General features: G+C 37.2%; 1 protein-coding gene across 1 annotated transcript in view; it reads left to right on the top strand.

Moving 5' to 3' along the window:
- Positions 1–23,213, top strand: part of KIAA0930 (KIAA0930 ortholog) — a 2,167,533-nt gene that overhangs the window by 698,758 nt on the left and 1,445,562 nt on the right. The window contains exon 3 of the mRNA XM_044087231.1: positions 401–505. Coding sequence (XP_043943166.1) covers positions 401–505 — 105 coding nt within the window. The remainder of the gene's footprint in view (positions 1–400; positions 506–23,213) is intronic.

The raw sequence follows: 23,213 nt of genomic DNA, 5'->3' as shown, positions 1-23,213 counted from the left end.
TTCTGTCATTTATGACCTTTGCAAATGTGTAATTTCATTCAGTATTATTGCAACTGCAGTGGTTTAGTACCCTTGCTTTTTATTTAATGTAGATTTGTAGGATGCTTGGAAAAGAGGACACATGCCAGTTAAGGCTTTATGTTTCGTGGATATGTTTTTGCACTTGCCAACTCTGATACAGTTAGTGCTGATACACATACTTTTAATGTCTGATTTGTTTTCAAATACTTTTTTTAGTTTTGGGTCAGTAAAACGTTTTGCACTTTACTCAGGCTGAACTTAGTACTTTTCTGATTTTGTTTTCATACTTCATACTACTTTGAAGTAACCTTTACCAGTCTTCACTTTAATGAAGTTTAGTTGTTTTTTTTCAATTTGTGATTTTTTTTTTCCACAACAGGTTGAAGTGGAAGTTTATAGAAGGGATTCCAAAAAGCTGCCAGGACTGGGTGACCCAGATATTGACTGGGAGGAAAGTGTGTACTTGAACCTCATTTTGCAAAAGGTAACAGTTCCAGAGTTGTAGCATATAGCGCTGAACTGACCTCACTTGGTAGAAGACCTGTTTTTCATTGATAGTGCTGATTAAAATCCTTGTATATATTCTAACAGCTTATAATAAATGTGCAGATTGCTTCCATAACATAGAGCTTTGTCCTGCTTTAATAAAGAACTTAAAAATAGTGGTATAATTTTTGTTTTAAAATTTTCTTTCATTCTGGATCTTAAATGCAAGGTTTGTAAGCATTCTACATACAGTAGAGAGTCAATTAGCCAAACTAATTGAGACCTAGGTTAGTTTGGATAATCAAATATACATTGAACCAGATAAAAAACTTCTAAAGTCTTGTTTTTTCTGTATGCAGGGAATATGCTTTTCAACCTTTCAATGATTCCAGTAGACAATATAGAATGTTTTTCACACGAGTGGACTACAAGCTCAAAAAACATGCACAAGTGAATACTTACAATGTTTCTATATCCAGGCTTTATGATTTTTCCTACCCGAAAACTTTGGAATGCTTTGTTCAGATAATTGATGTTTTGGGAAATTGATGTTCAGATAATCGACTCTGCTCTAACAGAGAACAGACCATGCTGCAATGAATTTTACTGCTGAGTTGTGCCATGATGTAGGCAGTATAAGGAAATAAATGCTGTTGTATACATCATGGTGTTTTGATGACACCGACATGGAAGATATTATAAATTTAGTTTTTATTCAGTACACAGGATGTTTTAGTCAAGGTTGCAAAGCACACTTTTTAAAAAAATATGGTCTTACCAATAAAAAAAATGTGTATGTAAAGTTTTCTGCACCATTCAGGTAAAAAGTCCAGTTATAAAGTTAACTTTTGGTCTAGCTAAGATTAATTTGTTGAAAGCTCCAGATGAGCCCGATTCACTCTCACAGCATCCCACTCCAGGCCCACAATTGTTCAGTTTCTCTAGATATTTTCACACTTTGCAATTGGATACACTTTCTTTTCTTCTTGGGAATTCTTCTGCAGACATGAGAATCCACTGTCAACTGAAGCACAGTGACATTCTCCACTTAGACTCTAGTCTTGGATGAGGAATCTCCCCTTGAGACATTAGCAAATTTGTCATAGCTTAGACAAGACGTCATTTTGTACAAGAACAAATCAGAATTGGTCTAATAATGACCCACTAACCCAGCAAGAAGTAACTTCTCCTCTAATACATAGCGTTATCTGATTGCTTTGGAAAAAAACAACATTATTTACATGGTGTTTACATCAAACAGTGGCATTAGCAATGCTATAAAGCCAAAATGTTTAAAATATTACTGTAATGTTACAATTTTTTTTTACAATATTTGCATGACATACAACATTTTTTATCTAGGAATATTAATTATATTGACCTCATCTCATACTTCAAAACCCTGAATTTTCAACTCAAATGGAGGGGGCTGTAATACATGGGCAAACCCATACAAATGTAGGAAGAAGGTCAGATTCATGTTGCTGACATCTTAGTAAACAGCAAAATGTCAAGGTGAAATGTAAATCAAGAAAGCAGTTTTAATAAGACCATAAGTAGCCAATGCAGTCACATTGTAGTACAGTGTTACTGTGACCTGTAAACTAATTGCAGCTTTCTCATTTACTGTTCTAGAGCTGGTCACTGCTGCTTCAAACTCTAATAGAGGTGCCCCATCTTGAGAGATAAAAGTACTAACAGGAAGATTTTATGGAATATTCAAATAGTATTCATTTCCTTCTGAAAATGACCCTGTTGACTACCTTAATAATATATTCTATAAAACATATCACCGCTTTTACAGAATTTTATGGTATTGCCATTCTTAATTCCTTTCACAGTGCTCTGTGTAGAATTAGTTTGGTAGCTTCTGTTTTTCCTTTCTTAGATTGCTCTTGCTGCTGAAAGTCCAGGTTGATTGTTCCAAGTGCTGAGGGTCCGAGTCACATAACTGGTTACCCTGTTCAGGTAATAATTATTCACTATTCTATTCAAAGGCAGCACTGATATTATTGTTATAATCCTTGCACCCTTCTGAGCTTCCCCTTGTTTTCTATCTAGTGTTTGCTCTTTCCTGGATAACGTTCTCAGCTCTGTCATTTTCCATTTTGGCTTCATTTTCAGCATTTAGCCTTGGCTTCTTAGTTTTGAAATGTCTGACACTTTTCTTTCTCTTTAAGCCTTTCTTCAGTATATTGCTGTACTGGTATTTTTTTAAACTTCAGGCACTCTCTAATGAATTCAGTACTCCTTTACTCTTGGAGGCATTTCTGTAATATTCTTTATTAGATTTGTCTTCCAAGGTAGCTCTGAAAAGACTTTATTTCTGGCTTGAAATTCTAGTATTTCCTGGTTTTGTGTCTAAAAGACTGAACAGTAGGAAAATATTTCTTTCCTGACTGCATTTTCCTACCACAGTGTTACAACTGAGTACTGAAGATTCAGCCTTATCCATTTTTTTCAGCACACTGATGTGCTAGATTTGGGCTGTTCTTTTACAAGTCTGCTTGGCCTTATAATCTGCTTCATTTAAGTCTTCTAAGATGTCGTATGGACTTTGCCATTTAGCTTAATTTTTTTAACCTTCTGCTGATGGTATAAGTATCAAAACGTGTTATCCGTATTTTAATGATCTCCTTATATCATTCTTGTTGTCTTTTCTGCATTTCCTGACAATTTATCATGTTCTGTCTCACTATAAGCATTAAGTCTTCTTTGTAAGTTAGTACAGTGCTATAAAACTTCGGAATGGTGTTTTCTCTTCATCCCTGGTCTCGTTAGTAATATGAAGTAGACCTCTTAGATCCCTAGTGTACAAGAATTTAGTTGGTGTATACCAAGCTGATGCTTGCAACTCCTCTTTTATAGTGAACAGCAAGTAGGGTAATACCTGATCCCATTTCTTACAATTACTAATGATGCGACAGTATCCTTAGCAATGCATTCAAATGGCACGTGTCTGCTAGGCTTTACAATTAAAGGATTTATCAACCCAGCCTGTGGAGCTGTTTTCTGGCATTTTGAATAGGATGAACTGAAATTTTTATTAATTTATTTACTTTAAGTAGATCCTTGCCAATAAAATCTGGCTAATACTCAGACCTTATCTGTTCCCAAGTGACATCCAGGTACCTGTGTGCAAGTTTCATAACTAATGCGGTACAAGGGCTTGGCAGTTATAGCTTGTGTACAGTGTCTTCTTTATTCTCATTCACCCAATGTAAATGATAATTGTTCAGTTCAAAATAAGGATAAGAATAGGTTGAACTTGTTCTTTATTTAGATTTATTTGCATTTTATTAACTGGTTTAGCCCTACTGGACAAGTATCCTTTTCAGAGGGGACTCGAGAAGTTAAAGTTTAGTGACAATAAGAAATACCATTAAATTCAGTACAATTAGGTAAAATATTAAAGGATAACAGTTACATGCATGTTTGTTTTTTATAAGTACGCACGCACACACATATATAAAATTCTTCATTGACACATGACAACTTTTTCATCAGTGTTGTAAAAACAAATAGTTCAGCTATATGCACTGTATGAAAACAGATGTAATCACTAGCATTTTGCAGAGGTTTAAGTTAAAATCTACTTTAATATCATGCAACAGTTGTATAAATATAAACTAGAGATTCCATTTAATTTATGTAAAATGATGCATGTATTATAGTACGTTTTTCAGAATATGTCATGACCTGCAGCAACAAAATATTTAGCTTGTGTCTCCAGCATTAAAAACACACACACAATTTTTTCTTTGTGCAGTTCATTGCACACAAATTAAAACTGCGAGGTGAGACATGCATTCAGTAACAAAACAAAAACATCTGTTTTCAGCATACTGAGCTGAAGTTCACCACAGCACACACTGTCAAAACATAATTGCAATGCAAAATTGTGGCAGTAAGGAGACATGACGTAAAGCCACAGGGGCCTGTCTTAGAAAGACCTTATCTCTGCACCCTTTCAGATTTCATTATGAAGCTTTCAGGTAACAATAACATGGTATTCACCTTCAAAATACTTCAAATACTGCAATTCTAGCCACAGGCGTTTGAGTGCAGCGCATCTCTGAATTTGTGAAAATGTAGTATTGTATACATTGATATTTCAAATTACATTTTTTATGTTGAAATGTAAAGGATTTTTACTTCTGACATAATGAGAACTTAGTATACATGCATACAGGATATTAGTTTTTACTCGGCCTTTTGTTCAGTCAGGTATCCCCTTGGTCAAGCCAGGTATGGTGTCAGATTGAGACTTGCAAAATCTATCTGAACTATTGGACTTACTATCTCTGTAGAACTGGATGTATGTCAGTTCCTTGATGTTAGTTTACAATAAAACATTTGTGGATTTTTAATAAGGTCTTGGGTACAAAACCCACACATACTGTCCTGGTGGAGTGTGCACTTTGTGAGAGAGTACAGTACCTTTGACCTTTGAGAATGGAGGAATCACAGAAATATAGCCTTGTTATTGTTTGATAAATAATTACACCATCCAGCAAACCTCATCAGTAATCATTCTGAAGTGATACCATAGTTGCTGTTTGCGTACATACATTGCCTGTCTCCAAAAGCCTGTATTCACATTTCATATACATCTAATTTCTCATTGAGAAGAAAATGAAAAAAAGCCATGGCCATAGGTACATATTTCAACTTCCTGCTGTTAGACAGATACATTGCCTCCAACAGTCCTAGCCATGCTTCCCAAATCTGCCAAGTTTTTGTACCCCTGATAAGTGTAAGCAGGTGCTTGGGAGATGAAACCTATGCAGTCAGGGGCCTGGAAGATGAACCTGCCTGTGTCCATTATTGGGACATAGGTGCCAAACCAGGGATGACTTTCCTGTTCCCCATACAGTTGTTCATGTTGCACTTGAATTGGTTTAAGGAGGACCTCTGCTTCACATAGATGGGAAGCCTGCTCCAGAGAAAGGGTAGTCTCTGGAATTCATACCTGTCTCTCCAGCAGTCCTATTTATATTACAGGTAAGGTTTAAGTCATTAGAATGGGTAATTGTGGTGCTGTTTATTTTGCAGGTATGCAAGACATCCATCAGTTTGGGGACTGACAATGCCTTGTATACCAAGCATAGATCTCCCCTCAATATCTTGTAGGATACCAAACACAGAGATAGGGCTTTGAGGCCATCTGCATAAGACATGTTACTTGCAGCCTGTATTTTTTTTAGTAAAAAAAGGTCTGTGGATGCACCAGTTGTTGGATGTGCAAGGTTAGGTACATGCGAAAGGGGACATTGTACTAAATGGTAGGGATGATGAATGCTGAATACAGTGGAACAATAACCATCTTGGACCTAAATGCCGTACCTTTGTTTATAAGTTGAGCAACATAGAATAATTTCCTTACTATTATAGATATGTGATGGTCAAAGGCTAGATTACTGTCTATGTGTGTGTCTCAAAGTACTTGTCTACTGAGTTGATTTAGGAGTGTGTTGTCAATGTGATAGTTACCGGGGTACTGTTATGCATTTTTTGGTATTCATGTTTAGTCCATGGCTCTGACACAAGTTATCTTGTCAGCCCTTCCATGAGAATTTCTTCTTAAGCATGCATTTCAGGCATTTTGACATTCCTACAAATTCAGGCTACTTTGTTTTTTTTTTCCGCAGCTGTAGGATGTTAACTCAGTATCAGGCAGTGTTTCAAAGGCAATGATGGACCTGCTAGCTAATGGTTTTGGCTCAGATGTGTAAATTTCAGTTTTAAACAAACCTGTTCAGCTGAAGTAATGAATTTACATGAACATTTGGAGTGCCTTTGATGCACCTGCTTCTTCATGTTAACAATCATTGCTCTTTTAAATCTATAGACATTAAGCAAGTTTATAAGTTCATAGGTAGGTACTAGGCTGTTGGCCCTGGGGCCTATATAAGACTAGCTAAAAAGGTTCCCTGGCTTTCACCACCCAAGAAAATTATTTTCCTGTGCCCCTGTCAAGCAGTGCTGCAGAAGTGATCCCCGGGGTGAATTTTCTATTTCCCATCCAGTTGTCAAGATTCTCTTAAAGAGGGTCAATGAGGAGCTTTGCTTGACATGAATGGGTAGTTTGTTCCAGAGTATCATTTCTGCTTTACCATTTGTATCAGACAGTATCCAGTTTAATATTTTATGATCTTGCATTTCAGCTCTTACAGTCTTACTGGCATTAAAAGTTCAACTGAAATGTAATAGCTTTAAGGAGTAGCTCTTGCTCAAGACAAAATGTATTTCTTCTAGTTATTGTAGTCCAAGTAATCTTTACCCTTTGTTTACGTGAATACCTTTAAAATATTTCCAGTCAATTGAGAAGAGAGGATTTTTGATAAGTTTTGCAACAGTTTTCTTGCAACCCATAGTCTTCAAAATAACCATCAATGGGATCTTACATCATCTTCCCTGACAGCTTCTTAAGAATGACATAGTTGTGGGACACGCATGCATCTGCAGCAAGTTTCACTTGATCCTGTAAGCTTACTAAATTATTCTGTTTAGCCTCTCCTTTGTCTCTCTCTCTCTCTCCCTCTCTCTCTTTCTGCCCCAGGGTTTTTATTCAGGATTTACATGGTTTACTTTTGTTCTACAAACACTTAGTTGAGTGCAGGCAAAGTGATGTATTTGGTAACTGCAGCTAATGTGCTCAAATGGCTTCAGGTTTATTTATTTACCGGGAAATTGCGACTGGACACGGGTCCTATTTCAGCGGAGGCCTGGGGAGAAAAGCTCCACAGAATAACATGGTAGATGGTAAACAATAACATTCAAAGTAGTTATACAGTAGAGGTGATAATAACATGGAGAAATACAGGAGCAAATTAGGTACAATTGAGTAGTAAGCATTGAGAAAAAGAAGTAAAACACAGAGCTACAAATTTTCCAAACAGTAACTAGATAACAATAATAGACTAAATGATAACTAAATCATGAAAGGATTAACAGGCAGTGAATAATCTTCAGTTCAGTATTATAGTGATAGAGGGGATACTCTATATAAATCTGGGAAAGGAGAGAAGGGTTGAAGGGGAGGTTAATTAGTCGGGGTTTGGACAAGGACAAAGACAGTGAGAAAGTAAGTGAGATTTAAGTGCAGCCTTGAAAAGACTGCAGGAAGGAAGGGTAGTTATGGTAGTGGGAAGGTTGTTCCAAAGCTTGGATATAGCACAGGCAAATAGTGCTTCACCTGCTGAGTTTTTGGCTTTGGTGACCTGGAATCAGTTCATTCACTAGCTCTGAATGTGTAACACAGGTGCATAGACTTAATTTCTGAGGATGGGAAAAACAGTACTTGGAAACATCAAGCTTCTTTTCAAGTCTCTTAGCATTATTTGCACTGTAGTGAAAATAGTCACTTTAAATGCAGTAGAAAACGGTCTAAGTTATGGATAGAGCTGGTTGGCTCAGAATACCTCTGTTTTTGCCCACTGCTGTATTTTACAACACTAGATACTTAAATAACTGAAAATATGGCTTTTATTCAGTGCACAAAGTTGCTTTATCCAAAGTTAAAACACGTATGCTGAAAAAAGTCTTGTCAACGGAAAATATCCATATACAGATTTCTCCACCATTCAAGAAGACGTCCATTTATAAAGCCAACGTCTGGAGCAGCTGAGATGAATTTGATGCAGTTTACACACAACAATATGCTCCAGGGCAATGATTGCACATATTCTCTATAGTTTCCTACTCTAAGCGGTTGAAGACCCTCTTCCTTTATGAGAATCCCTCTGTCGCCATGAGGGCCCACCTCTAATTGAGGTTCAGTAACTGTTTACACTTGAATACTGCTGTAGGACAGTGATCCTCACCCTTGAGACTCTAGCGTATCTGTCATGGCATAAAAAACACTTCCATTATACAAGAACAAATCCCATACTTGGCCCCATAATGATGCATTAACCCAAAAAGAAAAAAAAATGATCCTATAGCTAATAAACAGCGTTACCCGCCAGGCTTTGAAGAAACTGCATTCATTACATAGTATTTATATAACACAATCACAGTAGCAATGCTTCAAAGTTAAGAAAAAAATAAAAATGTAGCATTTTTACAGTTTATCATTTCATGTACAGGATTCAGTACCCCAAAATGCTCCAATATAGTGTTTCATTCAGAACACTTACAGGCACAGGATAGAGGTCATTGCATTGCTTCTATACCACAATTCATTTCTTATAATTATTTTGATTATAGCAGTTTTATTTTCTGCATTCATTGAAATGATTTAATTAAGTCAGCTTATTTTTATGAAACATATTTCACCAAAAAAGACTACATGTACTAAAGTTTGCAATCTTTGATCTTGACTTCTTCCTTGATAACCCCTCCTGATATAGAAATGCTTTTCTGCTCAGTGACTTGAATTAAATCTCCATCAGTAATCAGGTGCGAAAACTACTCAACTTCATAAATATTAAAAGTTGCAAGCAGACAAGCTTACGAATGTATTGGATATTCTTTTAAACATCCCTGTGAGCTGTGCTAAGTTAAATGTCAGCCTATCCCTCCCCCCATTTCACTCTTATCATAGTGCCATGACACTCCTCGCGTCTATATCACGTTATCGAAGTCTTACTACATCGAATCAGTAAAGGTCGACCTCTAGTGATCGATGTAGTAAAACATCGAATAACGTTAAAAAAAATAAATAAATAAAAACTAACTAGCGTAGACAGGGAGGCAAGCCCCCCACACCCCCCCCTACTTAAATATTCCAAATCTGAGATCGCACTACATTGAGGTAAACGGAAATCTCCCCCTATGGAGATTTCCGTTTACCTGCACAATGTTCTGCCCTTTCGATGTTGTGGTGGCAACAATATCAGCTTCGACATTGTCGGCTTTCGACATCGTGAAGTAGACCCTACACTCCTCATATACACCAAACCAGACCTGATAAAGAAATACCCCTTTCAAGGATTTTTCAAACAGTTGTTATCCCAAACTCCTTTCCTCAGTCAAGGACTATATTATCCTGCACTGTGACCCCCTCACAACCTATTAGTGAGTCATTCACAGCCCTCTCCATCACTTTAAACAGCTGTATTGATCATCTCATCCATGTGAATTCACAAGTGTAGTGGAACATTCTGTAGTACAGCCAGAATGGTAGAGTTACAGAATCAGGAAATTATTAAGCTCAAATGAATTTGCAATGTCTATAAGTTTTATACATCCCAATTTAGCAAGAGTAAGTTGGACTCCATTTAAAATGTAGTCACAAAAATAATCAAAAAAGTAAATACAAACTTTTTTTTTCGTTAAAATTTGCTATCTGACCTGCTGACAATAATAAGACATTTTACAATCACAGCAATGTAATGTGGTGTAAAGTTTGCAACCTAACAAAGCCAGCAGATGTAGCTAGCAAACTAGCATACATATTTTTAGAAAATTTCAAGATCAAGCCACAAATGGAGGATCCACCAATGCTTCCCTCTTATAGCTTGATTCCACCCAAAATTAAATCTGAAATGGTCACCTTTCCCCTCAATAAGGATGGAAACACCAATTCCACCTGACTTTGAGATCCTATGAAGCCTAATTTATGCACTCAGGAATAACTTAATAAACTTGCTTATTCATATTCTTAATAGAATAGTAAAGGTTGTTTATGTCCTTATCTGGAGGCAGGTTATAGGGATTCCCTTCCACAGATCTGTGTGAAGTCGAACACCAATTACCATACTGTCTAATCTGCTGCTGACACACAATTTGCTAAAATAACTTTCCTCCCTCTCCTGTAGCTCACAAATTGCCAGTATCCTTCCCTCCATAGTCTTCTTTTCAACTTAAAAAAATGCCACCAAGTATAGACACCTCCAGATGTCCGTTTCAGATTATCTACTTCCAGGGCTCATCATTGCTTGTAAAGACCACATTACATCATAATTACACCATGTATGTGACTTGTGTATCACAACACTATGCCCACCATATGGAAGACAGACATGGAAAAAAGTCAGCATAGAATCCTACCTCAGGTTCAGGCTAATTTCAGAGCCCTCTCCCTTTGGTAGAAGGAAGTAGTAGTCCGCAAAAAAAAAAAAAAAAAAAACTGATAGGCCAAGTAAGAGGTAACAATGAGGTGGACTGCTGAGGATAAAGAAAGAAATTATATATGGTTATTGTTGTGCAAAAATCAGCATACAGTATCAAAACAAACTAAGATTTATTATCCTTTATTTCTAACAATAAACTAAAAATATCAGTACAAACAGAAAAGCTTAGAAACTGTGCAGATAAACATAAAGAAAAATGATAAAATAAGCAATTCTTTGACCTAAAAGGTTTTATAAGGAATTGGGAAACAAAGCAAAAGTAATAGAAACACCATCAAAAACAAAGATTCTGAATGGACAGAAGAATTAAAAGAAACAGTTGTTGTTCTTCTTTTGGATTTTCCCGGTTAGGTGTTGCCACAGCAGAACTCTGGTCTGCTAATGATTGGCAGTAGATTTTTACGGTGTTGAGGTGCCAGCCCGATGCCCAACCTTCAACAAAGGTACACCCTTTCACGCATGTCTTTCAAATGCCACTCGACCGCGGGGAGGACATGCAGACTCCACACAGAAGGCGTCCAGCCAAGAATCGAATGCGAGAACCTCTTGCTACCGCTGCACCACCGCGGCATTAAAAGAAACAGTAAGAAGCCTTAATATAGAAGATATGCAATGGGATTAAGTAACATCCTGAGAAATTTAGACAAAATTAAGAAAAACTCCTAACTGAAAAATCTAGAGACCAGATTGTAGGTATTAACATATTTGCACAAAAATCTAGCCCAGAGTAAAAATTACTTATATATGCACATCTTGATCAGACACCAGCCTGGTGAAGAACAGGAAAAACTGTATTCCTCCCCAAGAATGAACCTGCAAATCATCCTGAGAACAATAGATCAGTACCTTGGCATTTGATAATATGTAAATTATCTACTGGAATTGATGCAGACAGAGTTTATGGCCACCTAGAATAAAAACAAAATCAATCATGTCAGTAGAATGCAAAGGTAATATCATAGGATCATAAGCGGTTACTAGGTTATCGACCCAGCGGTTATTTCAAGCCTAGCTGTTACATCATAATGTAATAACATAGATAATGTACTTAGTAGCCAGGATTGTGTTTAGTAATGACTGCCCATGTCCAGGAGGGTTGTGGATGCTATCCCTGGTATGAATTTACGGTTCCCCATCCACTCGTCCAGGATCCTTTTGAACAGTGGTGCTCTGTTTTACATGAATTGGCAGCCTCTTCCAAAGATGCAGCAGTCACTGGGAGACAAATCTGTCCTTCCAGCATGTCCTGTTCAAGTAGCAGGCCATATTTAGGTCCCTGGAATGGGTAGCTCTAGTTTCATTTGATTTACGCATGTAGAGCAAATGCGTTAGATCTAGGTCGAAGAGTGCTCTGGAAGCCAGGCATAAGTCTCCCCTAAGAAGTTGATACAGTACTGAGTATAGTGACAGGGACTTTAGTCTGTCTGTGTAAGGCAAATGCTGGAGTCCCTTGATTTTCTTTTTTAGAAATCTCAAAGGTCTCTCCAATTGCTGCAGGTGCTTTGTGTGGTACATCCCAAAAGGGGTGTTCTACTCAATTATAGGACTGATTAGTGACTAGTATAGAGGGGTTATAACCTCCTTTGCACTAGAGGTGATGCCTTTGCTAATCAAGTGTGCTACATAGAAGGCCTTCCTTACTACAGTAGACACATGGTGGTCAAAGTTAATCGCAGTCTACTTGTGATCCCAGATTTCTTTGTAGGTACATAGAGTACTGTTGTTAATTTGATAGTGTGAGGAGAAATTGTTTTTACTGAACGGAATGGTAATGGATTTGTTTTTAGTTTGAGATCATGACACCAGTCATTGGTCTGTATAAGACCCTCCTGAAGTATACTGGCATCATTTGGGGATTCGATAATTGCGCCAAGTTTGCAGTCCACAAACTTGGTCAGCCACAGCCCCTTAGTTTTGGCCTGAACATCTAAGACGTTTATACCAAACAGTAGGGAGCCCAGCACTGACACTTGTAGCACCTCGCTGGTGACAGGGTCTACTGGTTGATGTGGAGTCACCCACTTTGATAGTGTGTGACTGGTTTGTGAGCCAGTTGACAACCCATCTTTACAACAAAGAGATTTATATTCAGTTTGGCAAGTTTATCAGTAATGGCCGAGTTTGTGATTGTGTCGAAGGGCTTGGCCAAGTCAAGGTATGCTGTGTGTACAGATTTGCCCTTGTCAGTGGCCCTGGTTACATTTTGAAAATATAAGACATTTATATGGAACCAAGGATCAGATTTTGTTAAATAAGTCCATAATAGAGAGCTTTTAGAAAAGGGAATATTCTAAGTATGGAAAGGATTGATTGCAAAAAAGCATTCAAAAGCATCCCACATTCGTGGTTAATGGAATGCTTACAGATGTATGAGATACAATCCACTGGCAAAAAAGTCTGAAAACCGTTAAATACTTAATTACTTTGTTAAGCCCTTTTGTTCTTCTGATAAGAACTTTATTAGAACAAACTTTGAATGAAGAAAGAAAATTAAATACACATACTATTAAATCACATGAAAAAGTCAGCCAATAAAATGTAACTTATATAAAATAGTATAAACAATGCAATTTAAAATGTTTAAATATCTAAAAAGCATCATAATATTTTAACCTAAGAAGTGAAGTGATAGAACATGATGCATTCAAACCAGGGTTACTCATTGCATCAAATATTTACTGCCATTCAAGTTCAACTTTGTCAAGATGTACATCAATGATAAATCCAGATGGTCCTCTTTTATTTGTTCCAAAATCAAGAAATTTAAAACTGTGAGCAGTATTTGATTCTAGATGTTTATAAAGGGTGTTGGTCTTTTTCCTATTTTTAATATCCAAACAGTGCTTGTATATACGTTTCCTGAATTTTCTAGAAGTTTTTCCAACATAAAATGCTGAACAAAAATTGCACTGCAAAAGATAAACATTACTTGTATGATGGGAAGAATTGCCATAAATACTATACATTCTATTCCTAATGCTAAAACTACTGGTAGTGTTGATCGAATGACACTGTGAACAACACCCACATTTATGTGTACCAGTAGGAAATGTAGAAATCAAGTCACCTTTAAAATCACTTTTACATTCAAAAAGCATTTAAAAGTTTTGTTCCTATTATAAGAAATAAAAGGTTGTGCACCCAATCTATCCCTCAAGTCAGTCATTTAAAAACCTTTTCCAATTTTTGTTTATACATTCAGCAATAGATAAACTGCCCAGTGTATAGGTAGTAACAAAATATTTTTTACTTGAATTTTGGCTGTCCGTTAGTTGCTTAACATTACCACCATCAGTTACCTCAAATATACCTGATGAATCCAATATAGGATGATAAAAACCTTTGTCCCTTTTACCAATAACCTCCTGTTTAATGTTCATTAAAAAGTCTTTGGGATACCCTCATTTTTGAAACATTTCTAAAACGTGTCTTGTCATGACACCTTTCTAGCCAAATGAATCAGTTGTCCTTTGACAATGATCTTTTTCTGATACTCAGGATGCCGACTTGAAAAATGTAAATATGAATTAGAAAAGGATGGCTTTCGATATAAATTATAAACAAAAGACTGATTTAACACATCCTTACTAATTGTAATATCTAAATAGGATATTGTTTCATCATCATAATGATAAGAGAATCTCATAAAATGGACAGTGTCATTAATGTATTTAAGGAACAATTGCAATATATCCAAAGCATCTCCCCACAAAATAAAGATATCGTCCGGGTATCTGTTATAAAACGTCCAAGAACTAGAAAAAGGACTATTGAAAATTACTCAGTCTCCCACTGTGCCATAACATAATTGAAAAAACTTGGGGATGCATGCCGCCCCCATAGCCACACAAGTAGCTTGTCAATATAACTGACCTTCGAAAAAAATAAAATATTTTGAAGTACAATCTCCATTAACAAAGTTAATAACATTAACCTTTATATTGCTAAGAAGGCCAGATTCAAAAAGTTGTTTTTTCAAACCAACATAGTCCTATTTTATGAGGAATGACAGAAAATAAATTGTTTACATCATCTATGACAAAAATCACCTCTATACAAAAGGAAACACTGTTTAACTTTTCCAAAAACTGCCAAGAATTTCTGCAAATATGATTAATACATTCCAAACATTTTTTAACATTATAATCAATGCACTTAGCAATGAAATACATTTTAGACCTAGACCCATCAATAACAAGCCTAAAAGGTGGGTGGACCACATTCTTATGTATCTTGGGAATCTTAAAGATACTAGCTAGAACAGGTTTGCCATTGCACATGTAAACATAATCCTTTCCATTTATTTCACCTTGCATTAACAAGCTTTGTAATATTAAATATTACCATGTGCAATATTGACTTCATTGCATGAAACCTTGTGATACATAATGTCCATTAAAAGTGCATCAAGGTAATTCACATACTCAACCGTATCCATGACCACAAGACCACTGCCCTTGTCAGGCAACATAATCCTGATATTACAGTCATTTGCCAACTCTTTGAATAATTCAACTTCTCGGTCAATCAAGTTAATAAAATTGCCCACTTTATGTTTACTTATTAATTCACAAATCTCATATTCGCACACTTTTTCAAAGAAGTGAATATCAGGATGTTGCAGATTAAAACAACTCAGATTACTTAAAGCATGTTCAGAATCAAAGTGTTCACTGCCACTAAATATAAGACCTAAATTTAGCTTACTGGTAAGTTTTAATTCACAAAGAATGTCAGTGATCTTTGCTCATTCTGCATGCACAAATGTTAAACCTTTGGATAAGATATCAGGGAGTGTTCCACAGTCAAAATTTTAGAAGAAAAGTTGTAGACTTTAAAGTCAGAAAAAGTATTGTACACAATGTTGACAGCATTGGAAAGAACCTGGCAATCGGGTTGAATGGCCTCCATCCCTCCATTAATTATAGTGATACCCATTCTTCTTCTTGGGCTGAGCTCCCTCCTTTAGATAACAGTCACCGACAAGGCTGAAAATGCCAGTTCCGGTTCTGAATTCTTTCGGATCTCCTTACTTGTAGTACTTCTAAAGAGACCGAAGATTCAGAAGATGAGTTGGATGATGTCACTTCCTGCTGCACCTGTGGTTGATCTCTATCGATAGAACTATCTGAGTTACCACTGTGACCTGGAGTTTTTGGACATGACCCCCATTATTGTACTCATCCATGTCCCTTCCAGGTTTAGCCAATTTATGTTGAAACAAAGTTTGACAAGAAGAATCAACTGATTTGATAACATTATCAAAATTAGCCACATAATATTCAAAATTCAAATTAGAGTGTATTGAAAAGTTGAGTTGGTCGAGCTGGTGTAAAAGTTGTTCAAGACGCTTGTTATGTTTGATAATAACCTTCTTTAAATCAAACCTGGCCTGGTCAAACACCTCATTTAAATCCTTTATATATTCAGAATTGTTGGCATCACCATAACCAACCCACCTTTTAGGCCTATTGTTGATGGGTCTAGGTCTAAAACATATTTCATTGTTAAGTGGATTGATTATAATATTAAGAAAGATTTGGAATATATTAATCATATTTGCAGAGATTGTTGGCAGTTTTTGGAAAACTTAAACAGTGTTTCCTTTTGTATAGAGGTGATTTGTGTCACAGATAATGTAAACAATTTGTTTTCCATCATTTCTCATGAAATAAGACTATGTTGGTTTGAAAAAATAACTTTTTGAATCTGGCCTTCCTAGCAACACCAAGGTTAATGCTATTACTTTGTTAATGGAGATTGTACTTCAAAAATAATTTTATTTTTTTCAAAGGTCGGTTATATAGACAAGCTACTTGTGTGACTATGGAGGCAGCATGCACCCCCAGTTATGTCAATTATGTTATGCCACAGTTGGAGACTGAGTATATTTTCAGTAGTCATTTTTCTAGTTCTTGGATGTTTTACAATAGATACCTGGATGATATCTTTATTTTGTGGGGAGACACTTTAGATAGTTTGCAATTGTTCTTTAAATACATTTTCTGAGATTCTCGTATCATTATGATGATGAAACAATATCCTATTTAGATATTACAATTAGTAAGGATGTGCTAAATCAGTGTTTTGTTTCTAATTTATATTGAAAGCCAATCTTTTCTAATTAATATTTACATTTTTCAAGTTGGCATCCTGAGTATCAGAAAAAGGCAATTGTCAAAGGACAACTGGTACATTTGGCTAGAATGGTGTTATGACAAGACATCTGTTATGCAGAATGTGAAATAGTTTTGTAAATGTTTTAAAAAAGAGGGTATCCTGAAGAATTTGTATGAATATTAAACAGGATGTTATTGGTAAAAGAGACAAAGATTTTTATTGTCCTAAATTGAATTCATCAGGTATATTTGAAGTAACTGATAATGTTAGGCAACTAACTGCCAAAATTTGAGAAAAAATATTTTGTTGTTACATGTAAACTGGGCAGCTCTAATTTTGCTGAATGGATAAACAAAAATTGGAAATTGTTTTTAAATGACAATGATTTGAGTGATAGATTGGGTATAAGACCTTTTATTTCTTATAACAGGAACAACATGTTTAAATGTTTTTTTGAATGTAAAAGTGATTTTAAAGGTGACTTGAATTCGACATTTCCTGCTGGTACATGCAAATGTGGGTGTTGTTCACAGTGTCATTTGATCGACACTACCAGTAAGTTTAGCATTAGGAATAAAACATATAGTATTTATGGTCATTTTTTCCTGTCATACAAGTATCTTTTCACAATGCAATTTTTGTTCACCATTTTATGTTGGAAAAACATCTACAAAATTCAGAAAATGTATATTCAAGCATTGTTTGGATATTAAAAATTAGGAAAAAAAGACCTAATACCCTTTATAAACATCTAGAATCGAATCCTACTCAGTTTTAATTTTTTGATTTTGGACCAAATAAAAGAAGACCCTCAGGGACATATTAATGTACTTCTTGATAAAGCTGAACTTAAATGGCAGTTAATATTTTATGCAATGAATCACCCTGGTCATACTCTATCATTTCCCTTCTCAGATTAAAATATTATGCTTTTTAGATGTGTAAACATTTTAAATTTTAAATTGTATTTTTATACTGTTTTATATGAGTAATATTTTATTGGCTGACTTGGTCATGTGATTTAATATGTGTATTTAAACTTTTTTTCTTCATTCAAAGTTTGTTCTGATGAAGTTCTTATAGCAAGAACAAAAGTACTTAACTAACAAAGTATTTACTAAGTATTTCTTAATGGTTTTCAGTTTTTTTTGTCAGTAGATGATTGTGTCAGTGGCTGTTCCTAGTTTATTTTGTTAATTTTGTACTAGTCATGTATGAGATATACCCTAAACTGATCAGTTACATGGCAGTGACTGTGAAACAGTGGTAAACCACTTTGCAGATAAGCCATGAGAAAGGGCAAATTATTATCCCTGAGATACATATTCAGAGGGGGTATTCCATAGTGATTCTTCGTTGCCACTTATATTTTGTCTTGCCCTTAACACATTAAGCTGTTTATGTAGTACAGTAGGGTATGGTTACAACTTAACTTCCAGAAATCAACCTTGTTTAAAGACTCGTCTTTTTTAATGATTTTATAATATATAGCTCATCAATCAAAGATCTGAAAGCACAACTACAAATTGTTACAACTTTCTCAGATAATGCAAGAATGACATTTGGTCTTGACGAATGTGCAAAATCAACATTTATAATAGGAAAGCTGCAGCATCAAGACAATATCAACCTGGGACAGGGATTTGACATTAAAGAACTTGAACAGGAGGGAGTGCATAAATCTTTGGGAATAGGTAAAGGGTCAGTAATACAATTTGAACAAATAAGAAAAAAAGCTTAAGGTATACTCCAAGAGACAAGATAACATTGAAAACTGCCTTGACATTTGAGAATAAAGTCCAAGCTATAAATCAATTTGCTGTTCTTATTGTAACTTAAAACTTTGTTGTGATTGACTCACCCCAAACTGTGTTGAATCATTTAGACAATAAATCAAGAAAAATGCTTAATTTTAATAAATTATTAAAATAAAACAGTTTATGCCAAGATTAGTATGGAACTCCTCAAAACTGACTACATGTGTAGGTTTTCAGTTGTGGGACTGCATGAATATTTACTGACCTCATCAGAAGCACATATAGTGAAAGTTTTTGTTTAGCATAAACATTTTGCAGAGGAGAGGGAATGGAAATTAAACCAGAAGTAGATGACAGTCAGACAGCAACTGAATGTGCCAAAATCAAAAAGAATATATAATAAAAAAATAACCAACCAAAAGAAAATTGTGAAGCCCACAAACATAGTGGCAAGTATAGGAACCTCATAGAAAAAAAACATGTTGACCAAGCTACTGGATGCTATATTGGCTGGATTCTCACTATCTTAGACAGCTATCTGTAATATTGTAATAGTGTTTTTAAATGTGTACCATTGTATTTGTACCCTTCGTGTGTACTATTTTTATATACTGTTGGCCGAAAAATGGTCCACCTGCATAGGTTCATAGGTGTTTACTAGGCTTATGACCACAAGGAGCTTTTTAAGCCTAGACATGCATTTCACATCTCTGACAAGTTCTCATACCCTTGATAAGTGTAAGTATTTGCCCGGGAGATGAACAATTTACAGGTTACCTGTTTGCATTAGAGACATAGGTGCCAAACCAGGGATGAGTTTCCAGTTCCCCATCCAGTTGTCCAAGTTGCACTTGAATTGGGTTAGAGAGGAGCTTCACATGGATGGGGGAGCCTGTTCCATAGATGGGGTAGTCTCTGGGATACATACCTATCTCTCCAGCAGGTCCTATTTATATCACAGACAAGATTTAAGTCTTCAGAACAGGTAATTCTGGTACTGTTTGATGTTCATAGTGTTACCCTGCTGCAGTCATCACACTTGGGTTATCCTGCCGTCAGCCGAATTCCAAAGTCTTGGTCCGGTTTCGGTTGCTGTCGCTTCTTCCCTGACATCAGTGTACCAGGGGTATATAAGAGGCATCCGATGCCATTTTCTTCAGTCTTTCTTGCCGCGCTGTGCCCGAAGCAGAAGCAGTTTGCAAGTGCCGGTAGGCCGACACCTGAGATTTTCGATTTGAATTTCAGTCCAAAGTCTTCATTAAAGCTAAGTACCCCATTGGGGAACATTTTCTTGCCTCAGTCCGATGTCAGAAAAAGTTAACAATTGCATTTCTTGTGGGAAGCAAATACCTCATAAGGACTTCCATTCCTATTGTATTCCTTGCCTAGGCCCAGACCACGACGTCACAGGTTGTCGGTTTTGCACTAGGTTTAATAAACGAACTATCAAATGCTGTTTTGACTTCGCACGGCATTACTTTGGTAGGAAATTTAATTATATCATGCCATCGGAGCAGCCGACGACCGCCATTCATAAAAAATGCAAGGATAAGGACATGCTGCCTAGGAATAAGCCAGACACCGAGACCTCAGTTGGACCTGTCGCCGGTTCTCCGGTTTTCAGTGAGGCGCCTACGCAGCCCCTGACGACCGCAGAACTGGAACCCCAGACAGCTGCGGATTCCCAAGCGGAGTCTACTAGGCCGATGCAGCCATCTACCGACACTGGAGCAGAACTAGACACCGGTGCAACAGAAACACCTTCGGTTGCAGAAGGTGTCTTCAGACCAACTACACTCACCATAAAATCTTATGCTAAACTTAAAACTCCTTTAAAACAAAAGAAACCTGTACATCAGTCTACAGTTCAAGGCCCCATGCCTAAGAAACAGATGCTTAAGATGGCCGAAGATTTGATTACCCTTATCAGGTTCCCATCCCCCTCCTGATAAAAGACCAAGACAAGAAGAGGACTATGCATCCTCTGACCAGGTTTCTCTCTCCTCAGACTCTTCTGAGGAACAGGATTACACTTTTCCACCTTATGAGGATTCTGATGCTGAAGATTCTATTTCCTCAGCATCTCCCCCTGAAGATTACTCCTTTGGGGAAACTTTACATACCATGAGGGAACATTTCCACTGGGAAGGCCAGGATTACTCAGATTCTAAGAAACGGCTCAGAGAGTTCCTTTTACTACCCCAGCACAGACCTCTTGCTATCCCTCCTGTTTTAGATATTGTGGATGATGTTTACTTGGAGTCTAGTTTAAATCCAGACTCTCTACCTCCTGCTCCAGCCAAACCAGACAGATACTACAGAGTACCTGACTCGCACAAATTCCTTTATAAAAGCCCTGTAGCTGACCCAGAAACAATTTCCCAGGGTCCTAAGGGAGCAAAAGCTTGTATGGCTAAAAATCCTGTGCCCTCTGAAAGGGATTCCAGAGCCCTAGATAGATGAGGAAAGAAAATACACACCTCAGCAACTCTGGCTATGAGAGCATTAAATTGCCAGTTTCACATGTTGAAATATCAACAATTCCTTATGTCTCAGTTAAAACAAAAAATGAGCACGCACTCAGAACAGCCTGAATTCAAGGAAATGCAGGATCTGTTGCATGCAGCTGAACAGGTGGGCAAACATACTTTACAATGCGGATTTGATTCATTGGAAGTTTCTTGTAGAGCAGCTGTTACTGGCTCTGTCATATGTAGACATGCTTGGTTAAAAGAACAAACTCTCCCTGACCATGTTAAAGCAAAATTATTGGATGCACCTTTACAAGAGGATGTATTATTTGGTGTCAAAGCAGAAGAGGTCTTAAAGAAAATGGAGGATAAGGCAAAGTCTATGCAAATGGTCAAGGTTTTTTTGCAGGTACAACCCCCTCGTTTCAGCAGAAATTGGCCAACAAAAAAACTGGTCCTTTCCAGCTTCAGACAGATCACAGAGGGGCAAATGCAGACGCCCAAGGGGCAGAGGCCAGTCACAGGGCCCTTACAAACCTCGCCAATGGGGTTCTGCTACCCAGAAAGGAGAAGAAGACAGGCCCCAGGCTAGAAGAAGACGAACACAATGACTCCATCCTCAAACTACCAAGCAAATCTCTCCTGGCAACTCCCTTGGGAGGAAAACTAGCATTTTTGCACATCATCACAAAAGACAAATGGGTTCTAAACATTGTCTCTCCAGGATACAGATTCCACTTTCATACCTTACCAAGGATCAAAGGAATGCCAAACCTGCCACCAAATCAATGGGCAGAGGCACAAAAACAAATTACGGATTTCATGAACATGAGAGCCATTCAACAGGTACCTGCACAGGAGCAAGGACAAGGATTTTAAACAAGGCTCTTCCTAGTCCCAAGAAAGGACAAAGCATGGAGACCCATTCTGGATCTTTTAATTCTGAACACCTATCTGCAAGTACCAAAATTCAAGATGCTAACACTAGAGCAGCTTCTTCCCATGCTGGGCAAGAATGCTTGGCTAGTCACTTTGGACCTCAAGGAGGCATACCTGCATGTCCCTATCAGACAAAATTGCAGAAGATACCTCCACTTCATTGCAGGTTCAACGCATAATAAATTCTCTGCATTGCCCTTTGGCTTATCTACTGCGCCCAGGGTCTTCACAACATGCTTGGCACCAGTAATTGCATACTGCAGACAAAGAGGAATTCAAATATACCCATACCTGGACAACCGCCTTATTCAAGCAGAAAGCAAGGACATTCTTTTAAAGCATCTGGCATTTGTCAAACACCTTCTAAGTTGCCTAGGGTACACAGTAAATGAAAATAAATCAAAACTAGTACCCTCACAAAACATAATATTTCTGGGTGCCAGCTTGAATACAATTGCCCAGATGGCTTATCTCACGCCAGACCAGCAACAACAGCTGTTTCAATATTTCAAAATCATGGCAACAAACACCCAACTCCCTGCAAGAAAAATTCTGCAGGCCTTGGGATTCATGGCATCTTGCATACTACTAATACCATTTGCAAAACTGAATATGAGGAAATTACAATGGTACCTGAAAAGTGTATGGACTCAGCACAGCCACAGCGTGGAAACAATGATACCACTCATTCCCTGCCTTCAACAGGAGTTTCTATGGTGGGCACAGGCATGTCACCTCAACAAGGGTCAGCCTTTCACCTAACCCACAGCCAGACAAGCTATGACAACAGATGCATTGGACTATGCCTGGGGAGCACACTTGGCAGGGCAGTGCATTCAGGGCAAATGGACTACAGATCAGAGACACCAGCATATCAATCAAACAGAAATGCTAGCAGTGCAGAATGCCCTAACAGCTTTTAGGGACTTTCTACACCCAGGACAGCTAATAATAAAGACGGACAAATACCACAGTTATGTGGTACATAAACAAGCAAGGGGACACACATTCCTACCCTCTATGCAGGCAAGCAATGACCTTGTGGAACACTGCACTGTCTTACCAGGTTCAATTACAAGCACAGTTCCTGCCAGGAAAGAAAAACAAATTGGCAGACTACCTAAGCAGAAACATCATGGACCCACACAAATGGAAACTAGATCCACAAGTATTTGCAATGATAGTCCAAAAATGAGGACGCCCAGACATAGATCTGTTTGCCAGCCTCCACAACCACCAGCTTCAAAAATTTTGCAAAAGGACCTTCCATCCACTAGCTTGGAAAGTGGACTGCCTCTCATTCAGTTGGAAAACATTAACAGTGTATGCCTTCCCTCCAC

This window comes from Protopterus annectens, chromosome 11.part0 (genome assembly GCF_019279795.1).
Source record: "Protopterus annectens isolate FY-2018-M chromosome 11.part0, PAN1.0, whole genome shotgun sequence".
NCBI lineage: Eukaryota > Metazoa > Chordata > Ceratodontiformes > Protopteridae > Protopterus > Protopterus annectens.
Note: the sequence above shows the minus strand (reverse complement) of the source record. Positions and strands in the feature narration are given on the sequence as shown.